The sequence below is a fragment of the Nomia melanderi genome, chromosome 10, assembly GCF_051020985.1.
Source record: "Nomia melanderi isolate GNS246 chromosome 10, iyNomMela1, whole genome shotgun sequence".
NCBI lineage: Eukaryota > Metazoa > Arthropoda > Insecta > Hymenoptera > Halictidae > Nomia > Nomia melanderi.
Genome location: NC_135008.1, coordinates 13,106,236 through 13,126,825, shown reverse-complemented (window position 1 = coordinate 13,126,825; position 20,590 = coordinate 13,106,236). Strand labels below are relative to the sequence as shown.

Below are 20,590 nucleotides of genomic sequence, written 5' to 3'. Positions count from 1 at the left end.
GTGGTTTTCTTTTTAATGTAGTGGAGGACGTGCGATACCTAAACAACGTATCGACCACGTGAATTTAATTAATCGCTGAACGATGTTGCCTTTTTCTTATAATCCTTTTAGAATTAAGAGAATTTAGTGTGAGAAATTTGAACAAGTTTCACGACATTGACAAATGTTGCGTATTTTGATATTTTTTTTTACTGATGCGATTCTAAGTATAAAATTATATAGAATAATGATTTATAAATATGTAGAATCTGTAGAATAGAATATGTATTAAACTCGTCTAAATCGTTATCGAAATGCGATACATAAAATTTTCAAAATGTGAGAATTACAAATTAGAGAAATGTAACCCTTATGGCCATTATTAAGAATACAAAAATCCACGTGGTCGTAAGTTTCTTCCCTCTCCACGATCGAAATTATTTGTCAAGAAAGTTTTAATATAATGAAATATAATTAATCAAACAATGTACAATTGATAAAAGAAAAAAGAATTCATCGGTAACGTATAAATTTATTGAATTGTTGTTGAATTGTTGAATTTGAGGATAATGAAAATAGCGGCAAAAACGGGCACAAAAATGAAGTGCGTGATTTCCCGATTTGATACAGACACGCGACCCCTGGAACCCATGCGATTGATCACAAAACCTTCGCCGGGCTATAATTCGCTGTGCCCTCGACGACCCGACGATTAATTGTGACAGACCAGACGTGAGTAGATAATTAATAAAACCGAAAACGATACGGATAACCGAAAACTGAAAAAAAGAAAAAATGGAAAACTAATCCGAAATGAAAGAGGAAAATGTTTTCAATCTCCAACGGTTCCGAAATAATGGAAACGCGGTGAAAGGAAAGGAAAGGGTAAAAAACGATGCGAGTGAAAACGATGAAACGGAGACGCGAATCTGATGTTCATTACGGCTGCGTTTAATTTGAGGTTACCGCTGGTTCAGGGGGCGGGGGAGGAGTGAACAGAGAGGGAGTTTTTGTGTGTGTGTGTGTGTGTGTGTGTGTGTGAGAGAGAGAGAGAGAGAGAACGGGTGAGCGGGGAATAGAAGTGAGAGAGAAAGAGTCCAGGAAACGCAAAATAGAAGCATATGAATGAAAAAATAAGAAATTAACAGTCGATGTATATAAAAATCACGTAACATTTTATTAAACTCGTTTTTCCAGTAGATGTATGCGTATGTGTGTACTTGTTTCATTAATCTGTTCGTTCTTCACTCCCTCTTTTCTTTTTTCATTCCTTGCTTTCCGCCTGTATGCTATATTTATTATAATGTGTACGTGTGTATGTTTTCATGTGTTTACGAGTGTGTTCGATTTTAATAAAATATTTGGTACCGCTTCGCGTTAAGTATCCTTACAACATTTAGACCACTATGTCAATTTGTTTCAGCTTTGCTTATTTTTTTCTCTCTTTCATTTCTCCGTGTGACGTAATTTTTCTGATATTTTTTCCTCCAGGATTTTTAACTCGACGGATCGCAGATAATCGTTTCCCTTTCTTTCGCTTCCCATTCAGTTTCTTTTGTTTCATCTCTTTCGGTTTCTCGTAGATTTTCTTCTGTTTTCTGTTCCCCGCGTTCGTCTTGTTTCTTTTTTTTTTGTCACGCAGTCGGAATATTTCGTACAAAGGAAAAGCACGACGTCCTGTGCCGCATCGTTCTAATTAAAAGAACAGGAGAGAACACAAGTTCTATTCGCATCGTATAAAAATAAACGATTTGGAAGTAGGATCGCAGCCGACGGGGACGTCAGCGGTGCACCATGAATTGACATCCGTCTCGTCTCGGGCTTGCGCTTCGACGCTTACAAGATTTATCCTCACGAGAATTGCTCGGTCGTACAATATATAATAATAATATATATATATATTTATATATTATAATATATATTATATAAATATAAAAAATCATCCGACAAAAATATATTACGGGGTAAAATATGCGTTATTATTATTTTTTGTTATTATCCCTCTTCACTTTTTTTCTTTCTTTCATTATTTTTTTCTTCGATAAGTAGCTCGGATCTTACCACTGAAAAGTTCGTAATCGTTATTCGATAGTTTAATTGTCGCAGGCGTTTAATGATAATTGTATGCATAGTAAATACAACTATAATATTAGTGACAATCCATATACGTCATATATTTTAATGATAGCGATAAACTTAATAATAATAATAATAATAATAATAATAATAATAATAATAATAAAGATATTAATTATAATTAATAAGTAATAATAGTAAATAAATTGCAATAAAATATTCTGCGTGATAATTAAAAATAGGATGGTCGGGCTAGTTGTGTGTTTGATTCTCGTTTTTGCATTTTCTTTCCTTTCTTTCACCTCGCTATTCCTTCACTACCGAAAGCCAAAATGATCTTGTCCACAACAAATCAATGCAGAAAAATCGAACGTAATTTTTTCTCTAATCGTTAAATGTATGCTAGATACATATAATATACAATTTATTAATTTATATTTATATATATATATTTATTTATTTATTTATATATAAATTTTTATTCTTGACTGGTTTCATTAATTAATTTTTCCGCCGCAACGACAACCAATCAAACACAAAACTTTTAAACAACCGGACAAGAACACAGGAAGGAAAACATAAGTACACGGTGTATGAAAATCATATTATATATTAAAATATTCAGAATAATAATAATAAAATAATAATAATTAATAATAATAAAAATAAAATAATAATAATTAATAATAGTAATAATAAAATAATAATAATTAATGATAATAATTATTATAATATATTATCGCATGTGTCGTAAAATTACATAAAAAAATATAGAAAATAATAAACTCGTAGCTTCTCTGTTATATTTTTTTCTGCTTCTGATGCATTCATTCTTTCACCTTTCTCTCTCTCACTCGCACGTCCCGTGATTAATTTTTTTTTGTTCCCTTTCATTCAACCCTTCCTCTCCCTCCCTCTTTCGCGCTCATTGAGTATTCCTTGCACTCCCTCAAAAATAACTTTCGTATTAATCTCACTCTCCCGCTCTTTCTCTCCCTCCCCCTCTCTCGCACTTTTTCTCTCCCTTCCTCACTCTCGGCCCTGTGGTTACTACGATTACGGCTACGCGTAGAGTACTCGATATATTTATATTTATATTTATATATATATATATATATATATATATATATATATATATATATATATATATGTATAGATGTATATATTTCTAGTAGTAGTAATGTAGTCATATCGTCGTTAATTAGTATACATACAATATTCGAGTTTCTATTCCTCTGTGCTGTGGTGTAGTGAGATCTGTATGCGTGTGTGTTCACGTATGATTAATCGCGTGCATGCATGTGAATGAGCGTCGTGTATGCGTTCGTCTGTGTACGTGTCCTAGGTAGTTCGCGTTTCGTTCACGGTTGTTTACGATTCGATTGCTGACGAGCCTAAATATCGAGGGGTGAGCCCGGATAATTGTTATACGATGGAAGGTACCCTGCGGCGAGAAACAACGACAACCTCGAGCAACGAACAAGAAAACCCCGTTCGTAGTACCAACAAGTTTAATCGAATTTTCAAAGTATCACCTTTGTCAATATACGAAAATTTATCTGGACAATGAATTGATCTTACAGTTGAACAAAATGGCATTACGATTTCATGTAAATGGATTGAGTATTGTTCGAGATGAAACACAGCAAATATATCGGTGCACCTTAATTATTAGATCGAACTGAAGGAAACTATGGTTAAAGTCAATATTATCAGAAACGCTGCTCGCTGGACAATCTTCCGTCTCCAATAGAACAAAGCGACACGTCTAAAAGTAAAAGTTACGTATCACGTGGTTTAGGTGGTGGGAAGCGATGGCCTTGAGACACCAATTAAATTTGCCACTGACACACCGCTCGAGCGGAATCCCTTGGCCGCTGGTCAGCCACGGTGCGCCGAGTCGCAAACGGATTATTGCTGGTTCGGTTAACGTTGCGTTTCGAGATTAATTACAGTTGGACCGATCGCCGTGGCTCAATAATACGCAACACGATTCGTCGTTGTTCCATCTCCGATATTGCAGTCCGTTGCTCTCCCTCCCTCCCTTCCTCCCTCTTTCACACACACTCACACACACACACACCCTCCCTTTCTCTTCCCTCCCTCTTAGCACGAACCCGATCAGAAAGACCGTAATGCCCAGATCGACACGGTTTCCACTGAAAGCATTCCTTTAATATTATTTCTTTCGTTTTTTTGAAAACTCCCTTGCCCCGTCGACGCTTGACGATGTGTTGAAGTACAAGGACAACAGATCACGAAAAACTCGAAGGACGAACAAAATAATGGGGCGATAAAAAAAAAGAGGTAGAAGAGCGAAGAAACTGCGACTTCGACGTATCGTTTGACGATCCCGCGACTTCCGGCATCGAGTTCGTTTGAGGAAGCGGGGATGCAACCGAGAGAGAAAGATTAACGGGAGAAATACCGGCGAGATCCCCGAAGAACCGAAAGTCGGGACATTCTTCATTGTCTGCGGGCTTTCGTTCTGAACGAACTGAAGACGCTGATGAGAACATAGGGCGAACATTGTCGTGTACAGACCACGAGGAAACCGCGAGAAGAGAGTACAATAAGTTTCGATCAATTTTTCTCATTCCATTCCTTTTTTCTTGTTGATCTTTCAATCCTGACCACAGCGGAGGTTCATAGACACTGGCAAAGAAAAGCTGTTCCCCAAGGAAGCTGTGTTTGGCCGTATTCGGGAACTCGACCAGCGCCCGGGTGAAAATACGTATTCGCTCTAGTTAAGATCGTAGACGCTACAGTGAATACAATATCAAATGATTCATTCATTAATAATAATATAATAATAATGTTTTAATGTAATAATAATAATAATAATAATAATAATAATAATAATAATAATAACCATCATCATCATCATCATCATCATCATCATCATCATCATCATCATCTTCATGTAGATAAATACGATGCCGTTAATAAAATATTGAATATAAAATACTCCTCGCTACATATATTAAGATTCTCAGTTTAGCAATTTTTCTGTTTTCTTCTTTATCTCTCTCCCTTTGCCCCCGTGCTCGTCGCTTCGCAAGGGGTTCTCGAAAGAATACTAAGCACAACATTCAATATATCCATATGTATACATATATATACGTACATATATATGTATATATATTTATATATCAGTAGGTCCTACACATATATATATGTATACATATGTTGTCTATAATATGTAATCATAATCATAATAATGCGATAACTGTGATAATACGTTACACGTTTACACATGCACCTCTGGAACACGATCGCTGGAGAGTTCGAAATAAATTGATCCTTTCGCAAGGGTACTCCATATTTTTCCCAACCCCGTTTGCCCACTTGACCCACCCCACCCACGGTTAATATGCTTCCCTTGATCAGCGATTTTCTTTCCTTTCAACGTTTCCGTTTCTCTCTGCTCGTTTAATAGGTTATCCGTTTCGTGTGTCTTTTCGATCTGTCAGTCGGAAAACGCCGTTTCGCAGTCGGTGACCGAGCGATGGCGGCTCTGTCCGCCATCTTGCGAGCTTCGTTCGCTCGTGGTCCCCCTGTCTCACCACCGGCGAGACAGTGGGCCTCGACCGGCCGTTGCTACGCGACGGCAATAGCATTAATAATATTATTATAATAATATACATTTACATTCATTTTGAAATACTGATTCTTTAGTCTCGGAGCGGTTGCCTCGCTCGAATGCGCGTCGCGCTTGCGAGAGGAAGCGTCGGGCCCTCTTTCGAGGCCGTCCGCGACGCAACGCAGAAACACGCACACCCCTATTGCCTAAAGATCCCCCTGCGGAGGAAGGAAAACCGTGTCTCTCATTACTTCCTCGCTTACCCGCGTTTCACCCTCCCCTGGAAACATCTGCCACCACGCCGAGGCCGATGCGGATTCTCTCAAAAAACGGACCTCGCGCACGAAAGAGAAGAGGTCATTCTTATAGTAAATATACAACGTAAGAACAAGAATACGCGAACATATACACAGTTCTTTGTAAGGTTTCGAGATCACGCGACAGTGGCATAGGAACACAAAAGGGAACAGAAAAGGTGACGAGGATCGACCTGAATAAATCTCTAGTCGACCCATGTCCCCCGAGCGTCCATCACTGGAGAGAATCCGCGCAGCACTTGGTTTTCCATCATGTTCCGTTTTTATTTTGAGATCGCAATTGTGGGCTGACAGTTGAACGTAGCCGCGCCCCGTCCGCCAGCCGCGGAGATCGTCTGTCGCCTCTTCTCGACCGCTCCCAGTCGAAGATTATTAAACTTCTAATAAAGCGCTGAAAATCTCACTCTGCTCTGTTGGTCGTAGCTTTCAACGAACTTCCGATACCAAACGCATCAACGTCCACGTAGTTCTCCCAAGTTTCCGCCGGTTTTACCTTCATACAGTTCCGATTTTTAGCTTACTTCTAGCCAGATCTCTGGTGTCTGGTTCTTTCAACGAATGCGTATCTTCGGTGTCTTTAACCTTAATGAATTCCAGTACCTTCTCTCGTGTGTAACGCAAATCTCGAGGCACCAGCTGCGAATGAAAACTTATCAACTCGAGCCGCAACAACGTAGGACGTCGAGGCGATCGGCGCGAACGCAGGATTGCACCATCACACGTGACCCTCCAATGCAGTTTCGACGTGTCCCTGGTCACGGAAAGCGAAGAACATTAAATACGAGACACTAGCGTCGATTCGCGGTACAAAATTGCATCCCAAGTCCGTTTGTTGCTGCGGAACCCCCGCAGTCCGCTCAAAAGTTGTGCGGAAACGGTAAAATCGAGGCGGCGGACGACACTAGGCCGGAGGAACAATGATAATAACGTTCACACGCGATGGGGATCGATCGCGGCTACCGTTTCGGTTCCATTAACTGTTAATTAAGTAGACAGATAAGTATTTTTCGGGTAAGTATGCGTCGTCACGTTCGAGGCTGTATCGAGGTTCGGTATTTAGAGATGGGGGTGGAGTGGGTTGGGTGAATTGTTGGTGGGTCGGATTGAACGTGCGGGTCGTTAATTAATACAAAATAGCGAAGATGAGCATCATCGGCCTCGAACGCGCGGCCCTTCACTCGCGACTTACAAACGCGCGTACCTATTCCATAGAATATTTATAATAATATAGTATGTATATAATATATTAGATATATTCGAACGATCTCACTCATATCCAATCACTATCCATCGTCGATCGACGCAGTTCGCGCGGGCCGCGGAATTAAATAAAGGGGCACGAGTAAATGGAAATAGAGAAGAAAAAAGAAATGAACAGAAAACAGCGGAAAGCTCGACAGGGAAGGATTAATACGATGTTCGAATCTCCCGCCAAATTTTGCTAAAGGAATCACGTCTGGCGGTCGTTCAATCGGCATGCTGAGGCAAGCACAAAACAACCAGAAAGTCTGGATCAACCGAACGATAAACAAAAAAAAAAACAACGAAAACGGAGGGTTGGCGGTCCTGCTCGGTGGGATATTTGAACTTCCGCACGCGCGAAAATTCGAACCGACCCCGCCGGTTTCGCGTTTGCGCAAGCAGAAGTATACATATATTTTATATATAGACTGATAATTATATTAATTCCAATGATAATAATAGTAATAATAATAATGATAAGAATATAATTAATATTAATAATCGAATATACCTATAAAATAGAATATAATCATATAGTAAATAGAGGCAAATGAAGCAACAACGATCATCGATTTCTTTTTTTACTCTGTTTCTCACTCATTCTCTCGTCCTCTTTCTCTCTTTCTCTCTCTCTCTCTCTCTCTCTCTCTGTCTTTCTCACACTCTTTCTTCTTCTATATAATATATATATATATATATATATATAAATAAATGAATAAATATGATATATATATATATATTTATTCATCTATATATATGTATATGTACATGTATATGTATGTATGTATATATATATATGTATATACATATATATATATATACATACACATATATCTATATACATATATATATATATATATATATATACACACATATATCTATAATTAATTTATCAATCTGTTTTTTTCTGCTTTCGCGAACTCGTTCTCCGTTTTCCTCCCTTATTTAACTCTGACGTTCACTAACTCTAGAAATCTCCCTTAATGTTTAATTATTATTCTCTGAGATATGCATCGTCCTGTGGATATACGTGTTCTCGCAGAATGTCGCCGAAACATGCGTGGCGTTCTCACCATCGTCCCGGCGTTGTTGCTTGACTTGCTCCACCCGTTAGCCCTTTCATTTCTTTCAAAACCGAAACCGAAGAAACGAGACCCTCGTCTCGCACATTCACCGTCGTTCGATCATCCCCGTCACCCGCTTCGCAACCCTCGCCCCCCTGTCGCGGCCGTGACGCGTTCGAACACGCGTATTCCCGTAACATGTGTGACAAATATATACGTTCATGCGTGTGTCCTCGCCGCAACGTCGGTTTACGTCTATGTATATATATATACATATATATATATATACATGTATGTGTGTGTCTGTGTACGCGTGTATGTATGCAGAAAATTGTCTTTCACGGCGACCCGCACGTAACGTGTCCCACCGTTTTCTTGTCCGCGCGTGCCGTTTCACTACTTTTCATTCCTCTTCGTTTGTTTTGCTCTTTTTTTTGCTTCATTTTTTTTATGAAAATGGCAGTTATCGGTCACAGCCAATGGCTATCAATAATCATTAAACATTACGCTTCCCATTAATACGATTACGATAAGTTTAACCTTAGACGTTACACTGGTAAAAATCCCTTCTAAAGGGGGTGAACGCGCTCTACGAACTTGCTCGCGAAGCACGCTTGCTCGCTCGCCGCGGCGAAGTCACTTGTTTTTTTCTTTTTCTTCGTGCTTTCGGATTTTTTCCATGGACATCTGTGAATATTTGTGTTCGTTGCATTTTCGGAGAACAGGTAGATGGCTGGGTTGGGGATTGTGTGCTTGGCCTCGATTCCTGCGTCGATTCGATAGAGGTTTAACCCGGAACGATTGCGGTCGGGGAAACGGATCCACCGAGTCGTCCAACGATCTAGAGTTTCCTCGCGAGAACGCGAAACGATCCCCATTTTCTCGCGTATCGATCCGTGACACCCTATTCTACGCCGCGTTAAGACGGACCCGAAGGCGATTGTAAGCGGAATTACGAAATCATAACGTCAATTGACGAAAGCACCAGCTCACGTGACATTAATGACGGTCTCGTTGACGAGTCGACGCTCGCGATCGAGCGGCATCGTTACGATTCCCTGACGAATCCGCGGGAACAAGTGCGCGTGAAATCCCGAAAGAATCAAGACAAGTTGTGTGTTTCAATGTTTTCCCTCGGGCTCGACAGAGAAGTGAACAGTCAATAAAACAATAATATCAGGTTTCCAATATATGCCTTTTAATGTGGTTCATCTAGTTCTTTTCCTTTTCGTTTCTGTTCATTTTGATCGAATAAAAAAATAAGACTTCGAACATATATATATATATACACACACACACACACGTATATAAAACAACGAAAAATAGATTAAATAACAATACAATAAGACGTATACTACGTGCGATATTTTATAAAAATATATAGATATAGATATATGTATGTATATATATTGCCATTTACATAATTTACTTATATTATAATAATTCTCTCGAAAGCGCATTCGAAAAAAAACAAAAAAAATAGAAGAAACATCAATAATAAAATGAAGAAGGAAAACAGAATATCCGGTAGATAGACAACGGAGAATGATCGCGCGGCGGTAGGCGTGGCCGCGAAGTATTACCCTGGGTCTGACACATCGTTGACCGCCACCACTGAACGATTCGCTTGTCCGGTGACAGTGGAAAAAGGAACTTAAAAGTCGGGCGAATGTCGGTGGCTCGCGTTCGCTCGAGTCGCGGCACCGGAAGACGACACGCGGCCGCCGCGTTTGCGGGGTTAAACCTCCGGTCGATCAATCTCGGGAATCGGGCGGAGGCGGGAGGGAGGTCTGGCACGTCGATGCGTCATCGGGACGATTGATTCGCGCGCGCGTCGACGAACTCTCACGCTTTGAAGTGAAACACGCGCCATTGCGGGAGGCCTGTTAAAATCTGAACTGTGACGAGAGAGAAATGAAGTAAAGGGTGGAGGAACAACAAATAACGAAAATGCCAGACTACTTTTTCGATCCGGCACAAGGATAAACTCTTAGACGAAGTCGGTTTGCTTTTGATTTACGGTATGGCACTGCAAGATTCCATCCCTCCCTTCGGTCTTAGCCTCGGAAACATCGTGAAACGTGATCTCGAAAAGATCTCCGTGAAGATCGTTGGCTTGAAGCGTGCGGTTCGTCGGAAAATAGGAAGAACGTGGAATCGTCGCGTCTTCCGGAGTCCTCGGTCGGTTCTCGATAGCCCAGGGGTGATTTTCGTGGACGCGCGTCTCCGTGTTTGGTCGCGACGAGCGCCAGTGGAACGATCGAAACTCGGGGGACAACGGAGATCGCAACGACGACGGCAACGACGGCGACGACGACGACGTTATCGGTGTGAGAGGAGAGTAAGTGGGCCAGGGAAATTGGAGCGGGCCGGGTGAACGTGTGCGAGTGTCGCGCACAGACACGCCCGACGGTCGCCAGCTGGTCGTGTTGGTACCGTGACGTAGACTCGCGGAACAGATCCGGCGACGAAGATGCGACGATTGCGAGAGGAACGAGATGACGCCGACCTCTGCCGCGATAGATGTGTCGGAACCTCGGCCAAAGTGAAGGCTCGCCCTGGCGCGTCGCTGCGCGAGTCGGTTCGCGTGCGGCTGTTCATTTGTTCTCTTAAGTATAGTCGTCCCAAAGTCTAGCGGAGGTTCTCGACAAGCTTTCGAGCCTCGTTTCCGTCGGTCGGCGTGGGAAACCGGGACACCGATGGTGTCGTCTTCCAGATTTCGTGGCGGACTCACTAGAAGGGAAGACTGCATCGACGGTCGATCTCGCGCGTGATCGAGAAAGAGGCCGGTCCGCGATCCCGCCATTACTCGCTGTCGCGACCCCGTGTCCGGTGTCTCGCGAGACGCGGACCGTCCGGGACACGCAGAAGACGGCTCCGGTGACTCAAGTTCCGTGTACGAATCGAACCTCGAGACGCGTTCCCGTTCGAAAGTCGCAGCAGCGACGCCACGTAATTCGCACCGCTCGCGCGCCACCCTCAAAGAGCGCTCGTTCGCAACACGAAGAGAGAGAATATTTCTCTGCGATGTGACGCGCTCCGAGCTCCGGCAACCCCGCGCCACCCTATCATCCTCCCTTTTCCTCTGGTTTCACATTTTTTTTTCAATATTTTCTCGTCGATTACCATATACACGTCTCTCCTCCTATTCTTCGTTCTCCTCGTTTCTCATGGGGAGACTTTCAGCTCGTCGTTTTCTCTTTTCCTTTTTTTCTTTTCTCTCTATACGGTCTGCGCGAGAAGACACTTTTCGTCGCGCACGACTGGATACAAGTGGTGTGCAAACTGCACCGATTTGCTTCTCCGATCGTTAAAGTCGAGCACGTCTTTTCTCTCTCCCTCTCTTTTTCTTTGCGTTTCGCTCGATCTCCGTTTCCCCGTTTCTCTCTTCCGTGTTTCCCGCCGCGAGACTGCAACCCGTGCACCACGGCTGTTGCACGGAGTCCAGAGACTCTGCGACACTGCTCGTCCGTTGGAACAACGATGGTTAAGGGAGACGACGACAAAGTAAGAAAGGGAAAAACGGACGACCAGCGAAACATTTTTGTTTTTCTCCTCGATTGATCTCCAAACGCTATTTCGATTTATCTCTCGTGCTACATACACTCGCACAACATACACGGACATACGCACGCATGCATATATTCATTTTCTCCATTTCTCTCTTTATCTTTCTCTCTTTTTCCCTTTCTTTCTATCTCATTCTCCAGCCCATTCCTGTTCCCTCCCTCCCTGATCTCGTAATATATTTTTGAGAATCAGATCAGACTTATCAGCGAAATATCGAATTAAAGATTCTCTTCTCGCGTGATCGGGCGTACGCGCGCGCACCTCCGACATTGTTGTTTGTTTCGCGGTTAATCATGTTCACTCGCGTGTCTGACGCATTTTATCTCGATTATATCTCTCGGCTCGTTTTAATTGTAAATCCGCGCGACGGCGTCCCCGTCACATCAGAAACGTAGATGCTAAAGAGAGTACCTATAAATATAGTTTATATGTATATATATATATATAGAATATAATATAATAATATAATATAATAATAATATAATAATATATATAATAATATAATAATATAATAATATAATATATGTTTATATCATCACCGTACCTTTTACGCATCTTTTTTAATCTCTCTTTCTCTCTCTCTCTCTCTCTCTCTCTCTCTCGCTTTCACTCTCTCTCTCTCTCTCTCTGTCTCTCACACACACTCCTTCCCTCTCTCTCTCTTTCTAATTTATACTTAACATAGAAAAAATATAGAATTCATTTTGCCTCGAACTTAAATATAATAAACCTCTCTTTCTTTCTCTCTCTCGAGCGTCGATTATAATACATATATATTCATACATATATATACATATATATGTGTATATGTGTATATGAATATATAAATGTACGATTTTCTTTCCATTCGTTTGTTATGCTTGCGCGTGTGCGTGTGTGCGCGTGTATATGTGTGTATGAACCTCGAATGATTAATTCAGATTGCGTTCACGCGTGTGTGTCAATGTTTGAGCTGGTGTATGAATTACATAATCGCGTTTGCGTATCCGCGTGTAATGTTTAACCACGGTAGTGCCTCTCAAATAGTTCAAGCCCACCCTCCACCCCCGTTTTTCACCATACGTCCACCAAAAGGGTGTCAGCGAAGAATGTTTTCCATTACCCCACGATCGTGAACCATCACCGAGGCACTACCGTACTGTATTGATCATGTTAACTGTGCAGGTGTGTGTACGTATATTCGAGATGCATGATGCTTTAATATAGTAACAAATAATATATTATATATATGTATATATGTATGTATTAATATATAATATATAATATATATAATATATATATATATATTATATATATATTATATATTAATGTACACCCGCACGTCTTCACTCTTTACTTAGCCCCCGTGCAATGGTACATGTACAAGACCGACGCGCGAATGAATAGTCTGTGAACGTTTCTGAAGATGTCCGCGATACGTGTGTGTATATATGTGTCGGTACTGTATGTCTCGATTAACCGATTGGTTCGATGAGAACGTGTCCTGTCGAGAAGGAAGACACGTTTAGTTTCTTCTTTCACGGACAGAAAATGAAAATATACGCGCTTATTATGAACGTATGTAATTCGTGTCCGTGCACGTGATAGCGATGGGTAGGATGGCTGCGGGTTACGTGGTTCGGAGGCGAGTGCGGAAACTTTCAAAAAGAATCACACGGCGAGCATGCGCACACGTGCGCGCGCCCGAACGAAATTCATTACAATTAATCGAAAAAAAAGAGAAGGGGAAAATGAATCGGTAAAAAAAATAGTTTAAAAAATATAAGGTCGAGGGGGGTGAACTTGGCTGAGAAACTACCGAGACACCCGCTATACAGAGCTCCGGCTCGAATGATCGAAAAAATATCCTCTTTTCTCTGTCACCATCATCCGTCAACACTGGATGATGCGGTTACAATATATAATATATATATTTATATGTAATATGTATTAATAATACACCTCGACTTCGGAGCTGCGACTTGAGCATATCTTCGTTTAAAAATGGCAACGATTGACAAGAAGTTTCGACGATTAAAAAGAACAAAACGAAACAAATGAACAAGAAGAATAAGAACAAGTAGTGGAAAGGAGTAGAAGAAGACGAAGAGGAAGATGTACAGAACAAGTAAAATATATAAAAACTCGAACTCGAAATATCTTAGTCAGCATAAATAAGAAAAAAAATATATATGTATATAATAAGGAAAAGAAGGGTTGCGTCAGACCGTCGAACGTCGCGTGGTCCAACATCTCCCACTTAACGGCTACTAGTATAGTTTCGTTCCTCGGCTAATTTCTTTTTCTCGAAATCCCACGAAACAGGGGCGGTGCTAACGTGCTCGCCGCGTTCGGAAGCAACAAGATCCTTTCGTGTTCTGTAGAAGCGGGTTTTCGCAAATGACAACGAGATGTTTTCGGCGAAAACGAAACGGGAGCTGTTAAAGAAACGGAACACAGAGAAGAACATAGAGAGACACGTACCGGTCACCCTCCCGTCATCGGTGGTTACGGATGAAGATCAAGGTTTCGAAATTTCGAAGCCGAGAAGATCGTCCGAGAAGGCGTGCGTCCGGAAGGAAGGACGAGTCGAAAGGGTGTCGTCAGTAGATGAAAACGAGAGAGCCAAGAGAAAGAATAATAAAAAAAAAACATATAATAAAAAGGGTACATCCTGGTCGTCCTATCTTTCACGATCGCGCGGGTTCGCGTTCTGTCGAGAGGGTGCGGTACAAGTGTGCACGCGTATATAGGCGGCCCGAGTACACTTGTCTATATCGATAATACAAATAGAATGTAATTATAATTGTTCAAAGGAAAAAAGGCTAAATAGACGGGTCGTCGATCCCTACGTGAAACATACACCGTTTGAAAATCCTTCATTGAAAACGGCCGAGTCGGACTCGATTCTAATTACTACGGTTTCGAAGAGTACACTTACGGGAGTGATCGACCGTGTCCGATTTTTCATCGGATTCGGTCGACGACTTTTCGTTTTCAATTCTTTCCTTCGTTCTCGTTCTATCAGCCGGTTGAGAGAAGAGCCGGTTCACGGGTTCCTGCGATGCGCCGCTTTTAAAACCGCTTTTTGTTTCCCTTAACGCGCCGTTATACGTCCCCCTCCCCTTTCATTTCGCTTTTTCTTTCGCGTCTCACTCGTTCTCCCGCCGTTTCGCTTCGTCTTTTTTTTATTCTCTCCTCCTGTTTTTGTTTATTTATATATATATATATATATATATATATATATATATTTCTTATTAATAATTTCATTTGCTCTGGCGGCGTGTGCGCAGCCGTCCCCGACCACCCGTCGTCCCGTCGACGAAACGCGCGAAAAATACAAAATCTAAATCTCATCGATAAAATATCATCCCTCTTACACGTCGTCAGACCTCTCATCTGACACTATATATATGTATATATGTATATATGTATATATGTATCTATATATATATATGTATATGTGTGTGTGTGCGTGTGTACATACACGCATACATACACACACGCGCGCGCGCACACACAGTCACACGCACACGCGCGCACACACACACACATATACACAAATAAATATATATATATATATTCATTTATTTATGTTTATATTTATATATAATATATATATATTATTAATATTATTATTATTTCAATTGCTATGTCGCTTATATAAAGGTAAGATAATACTCTAGTTAGCGAGGGAGGCTGGGTGGACACGGGCACGCCGTTTTCATTTTTTTTGTCCTTTTTTTTTTTTAATAATACTATCATCTAAGTTAGTCTCGCGGCGGATCGAGGGACACGTGACCCCTAGTTCTTTGTCTGTTTTACGCTCCTCTCTCTCGTATGTGTGTTCCTATGCATCTTTGTGATTGTATGTGTTGTGTATGTGTTGTGTATGTCTGTGTATTCGTATTCGTGTATTCGATGGAAACGGCTGTGAATATGCCTGTGGTGTGTACGATGTGTCTCGTGTGAGTTGCGTCCGTGTGATTGAATTGTTTCGTTAAATCGTTCGCCGCGGTTCCATGCCTGCGACATTGCTCGCAGGTCTTGGAAGTCCTCGTGTCGGTGCATCGATCGTTGCGTCCACTTCCGATTAACAGTTCCGTCGCGTATATTAAAATAAATATTAAGACTTCCGAAACGTACTGTTTGCTGGTCCAATCTATATAACAAATCATCGATCGATTAAAACAAAAAGGAAATTAATCAAAAGACTAAACCCACGACGGATGCACCACCTTCCTTCGTCGCACTTTCTCATACAGTTGGTTACTTACATGATCCCAGCCCGCCTATGGCTCAAAAGTGAAGAGAGGCAAAGGAATTCGACCGCATGCTCCACCTCAGCTTGCGGCTCAGCTAGTAACAAAGACGTGTCGAAATTAATTCTGTCATTACTATCAGTCTGAGCACTGCGAGTGGACGTCCCCCCTTGCCTCTTTACCCATTTCACGCGCAGGTTGGCTGGAAACATGCGAGTAACCAATTGTACTCGTTTGATTATCGCCGAACACGCCCCACGACCACGTGACCTAACCTCATTTGCCAGCTTTCCGCAAAGATATATTTTTTTCTTTTCTTATTTCTCTTTACAATATGTACGGAAACATTTCATGTAAATTCGCTGCGATTTGCAATATTTATTTTGTTACGAGAAGGAAGAACAGTCACACGGATTTTCATTCGCAGCGCGTCTCAGATACTTTCTCGTATCGGCGATCAGCTGTTCGTGTGCCGCCATCTTCAACGCGTTCGGTCACGTGGGCCGCGGGAGCCATGTAGAACATAACGATCGGGGGAGCAAACGAACTCGTCGGTTCCGCGAGCTCCAAACTCTGCGAGTCTCCGTTAACCGTTCGACGCGATGAAAATGCAACGCGTCACGATAATTAGGTACGTTTTCCTAAATAAAAATATAGACCTCATAAAAATGTTCTTTCTCAGTGTCCCTAAGCACCATTTGATATAGTGTTTTTTAACGTCGTGTGGAGTAACTGCGCGATGAGAGTATCGCAGCGTCGTGTGCACGCACGAGACAATGTCGGCCGGAAATCGGCGTGGGAGAAGGGCGCGAACCGGCGGAAACGATGAAAAAGAATTACGGCAAATCTTACGGATTGTCAATCGTCGAAAACGAATATTCGATAACGATTTACAAAATTCTCGTACGTTCCACATTTCCGGGCTGCCATTCGACTCGAAAGGAACATCGTTTAAAAGCATACGAAAATATACAGCAGAATGCAACCGGCGAATGGAATGTTTATGAAACAACGTTGCAATCAACGGAACGCTCGTCGAACATGCCGGTTGTCGAATCGTGGGACGCGCGCGCCGCAGCGCGCCACCATGTGCGGATTTCGATTCACGACCGGTCCCGCAGCTGCAGCGCGCGGAACATTATGTTTTTCGCGACAGTTCGATGGCAACCGTGAACGACAAAGCCGGACGAATCCTTCTCCCGCATTACCGATCATGTCGATTTACCACACACGGTCGACTTCATCACTGTGAACCGACGACGACTCGCTCCCCCGTTTGTCACGGACGCTCTGTCAGAACTCGCTCTGAATCGATTTTATGATCGAAGGACCTGCGAACCCGGCATATATTATTTCCTCTACATACGGGAGGGGCAGGCGGAGTACACCGAATAAAATATAAAAAACATGACGACAATGAATGAGCGATTGTGTTCTTCATGTTTCCTCCCCCTCTCGTTCTATAATAATCTCGTAGAACTTAAAAGCTGACTTCGTTGTATCCGGTCGGCGGGAACGACGCGACGAGGACCATCGGGGCATTCCCGGCGCGTAGAAGAGGTTTCCTCGTATAATTACTTTTTTACTCTTTTTTCGGATTCTTTTTCTCGCATTTTTCTTTCCTCCTTGTTCTCGTTAGTTATTGGCAGCAGTGGAATTAAGACATTGTGCGCGTCCGGTCCCCCGTCGTTCGGCCGTGGCGGATTCACGCTGCGCCGCGGTCAGGAACGGGATTACGGGGGACTCGAGCTTATATACGGAAAATTCGGGTTCGGTTTTGGAGCGTGGGTTTGGGGGTCGTTGGTTAGTGGTAGGGGCTGGTAGATGGGGGATGTGTGTGGGAGTTCTTCAGCGCCGTCGTTCCTGGACGATAGCCGGCAAAGTCAAAAAGAGCGGATATATATATATATATGTGTGATATATATATATATATATCAACAGTGTGAGTATCGGTATTTTAGCCGCTGTTGTGTACCAGGTGCCGCGCGACGCAAGAATAGTGCCCGGTGGAGAGAGAGCCGTATCTCTTTCTCTCTCTATCTCTCTTCCTCTCTCTCTCCGGTCTGTACGGCTCGCGATCGCTTAAGAGAAGATACGAAGCGCCTGTAGGACCGGCCTGGAGCACACGGGGCAGCTGGGATCGGAACTCTCGCAGACCCGGTTACCGCAGTCCAGGCAGAAGTGATTGTGCCCACATGGCACTAGCGCCGCGGTGACCTCCTTGTCGTTGCACACCATGCATTCCCGTCGTCCACCGCCCAACAGCGAGTCCGTGGGTGAGGCCGGACTCGCCGACGCCGGCCGTGACGGCCTCGAGGGTAGCGCGACGCCGGGGAACGACCAGATCGAGGAGGCGGACGCCGCTTGGGATTCGAACGACGGCGACTCTCCCAGGCCTTCGTCCCTCTCCATGCCGGCGCCCCAAATCGCCACCAGCTCGTTCAGTCCAGGTGCGCCGGAACTACTGGACGAGCTGCTGCAACTGCCGCTGCTGGAGAACGCGCCGCTGGACCCGTTCGAACCGTTCGAGCCCGGTGGTTCGAGGCAGCCGAGGATCGAGCCCAGCCCGCCGCGACACAACGCGCTCAGTAGCTCCGACTCGTCGAACGCCGGTCCCGTGCCAGTTCTCAGCGCGATGTGCGCCTCGATCTCGCGCCTCGCCGCCTCGACGCTCTCCGGCAGCCCCGTCACCTCGAACACCGGCTCCTTGTCGCGGCTCGGCGTCACTATGTAGGTATGCGTCTGATGTTGGATTCTCTTGATCGTCGCGCCTTTCGGCCCTACTACCAGCCCGACCACTCTGTACGGGACTCGTACCTGAATCGTCACGTGGCCTGGAACTGAAGCGGGCGGGCCAGGCGGCGCGCCCAGCAGCGCGCCCAGCGAGCTCTTGCGCGACGCGCGTATCTGAGAGAAGTGCTCCGCGGCAGAGAGGATCTCGCGTTTGGCGCGCGCCACGTCCTCCTTTCGGCCAGTCACCACGAACACCGGCTCCTCGCCGCGTACCGGCGTCTTGATGTACGTGTTCGTCTTCGCTCGTAGCGCCTTGATTTTGCAACCTGGAATCAGATCGTGGAAAGAATCTTTTAAATGCATGGATTCATATAGAATAATTGAGATGCGTGTAGAGTAATTGAGTATGTTAATAAATGAAACTTTCACGTAATCTGTTTGGACTAATGACGTTTGAGAGCTGCCGACTAGAGCAGTGTTGCTTTCTTACTTTGAAAAACAGACTGTAGTACGGAGTAAGAGTTGAATATGCTGTAATGTTTATATCCATATGAAAAGTTAGAAGGACAGACAGTTTCTGAAAGATTAACTGATGAGGTGAACTTGGCAAACGCATAATCTCAGTGAAGCCCTTGCAGTTAGCGCCACTACTGCAGTGGTACCATTACCACCATAATTCAGTAATAGACTATTATACGAAACAGACCTAATGAACTGCCTCAACAGATTAACTCATCATTCGAGAGAGTCACCGCATAAACCGCACACCCCAAAATCGATAGACCGATCCGATAGTTCGAAATCCGCCTTCATCGACTGGTCACAATGAACTCGTAAACCAAGTTCTCGTGCGTACAATTGACCCTCCAATGAGTCGCGATGCCTATTTAAATTTGGTGCACCGTAGACGTTCACTGGTCTTTCTCGTGACGCAATTGTCTGTACGCGAGGAGCAACAGACAGCGCGTAGCGAATCTGCGCGAGCAGTACGAAAAAGGAGAAGGTGGAAGCAATAGAACGCTACGAAGAAGGTAGATAGAAGGCGGAGGGAGAGAGCGAGAGAGAGAAAGGAAGAAAAAGAAAGCGCGAGAGAGGAGGGAAAGGGAGGGAGAAAGAGAGCAAGAGAGAGGAAAAGAGACAGAGTAGGGTGCAGGAAACTGGAAGGAAGGAGGTCCCGACCCGGTCTGGTCCACGGTCTCGCAGACTCTCTGGCCTTGAGCCGGCGCAATGCTAGCTATGCAGGTGAACCACTCCTCTCCCTTTCCTTCTTTCTCTTGTTGGCTCCTTCATCCTTCGTCTCTGTTTCTCTCTCTCCATCTCACATGCGCATACACACAGTCCGGAGCTTTCTCCTTCCCGCGTATCCTTCGCAGCTTCATCCTTCTTTTCCCTTTCTCTCTCTTTCTTCAAGCTCCCTTTCATTTACTTCACTCTCTCCTTCCTACAGCGAACATCCAACGAACGCGACACACCGCCCCGACTGTTGTCTCTATCCTCCCTCCTCTATCTCTCTCTCTCCTTCTCCTCATCCCTCTTTCTTACTCTTTCTCCCCATGTATCGCATACCATTGCCTTCTCGTTGCGTCTCGCCAACCGATCCAGCGCGTTTTCTACGTCCATTAGCGACTTTTTAATTGGGTTTATCAACCGAGTCTATCGGCTGTGAATCAACGAACGATTCAGAATCGAGGATTGGTCGAGATAAACACGCTTTTGTATTATGTGTTATTGGAGGATGTCGATGAAGAATAATATCTGGTGATTCATTTTAGTTTTGAAGACTAG

At 43.6% G+C, this 20,590-nt stretch overlaps 1 protein-coding gene across 1 annotated transcript in view; it reads right to left on the bottom strand.

Annotated features, from left to right (window-relative positions):
- Positions 1-1,137: 1,137 nt before the first annotated feature.
- LOC116428685 (RNA-binding protein MEX3B) overlaps positions 1,138-20,590 on the bottom strand; it is a 75,373-nt gene continuing 55,920 nt past the window's right edge. The window contains exon 2 of the mRNA XM_031980662.2: positions 1,138-19,131. Within this exon, the coding sequence (XP_031836522.1) occupies positions 18,155-19,131 (977 nt within the window). The 3' untranslated portion in view covers positions 1,138-18,154. The remainder of the gene's footprint in view (positions 19,132-20,590) is intronic.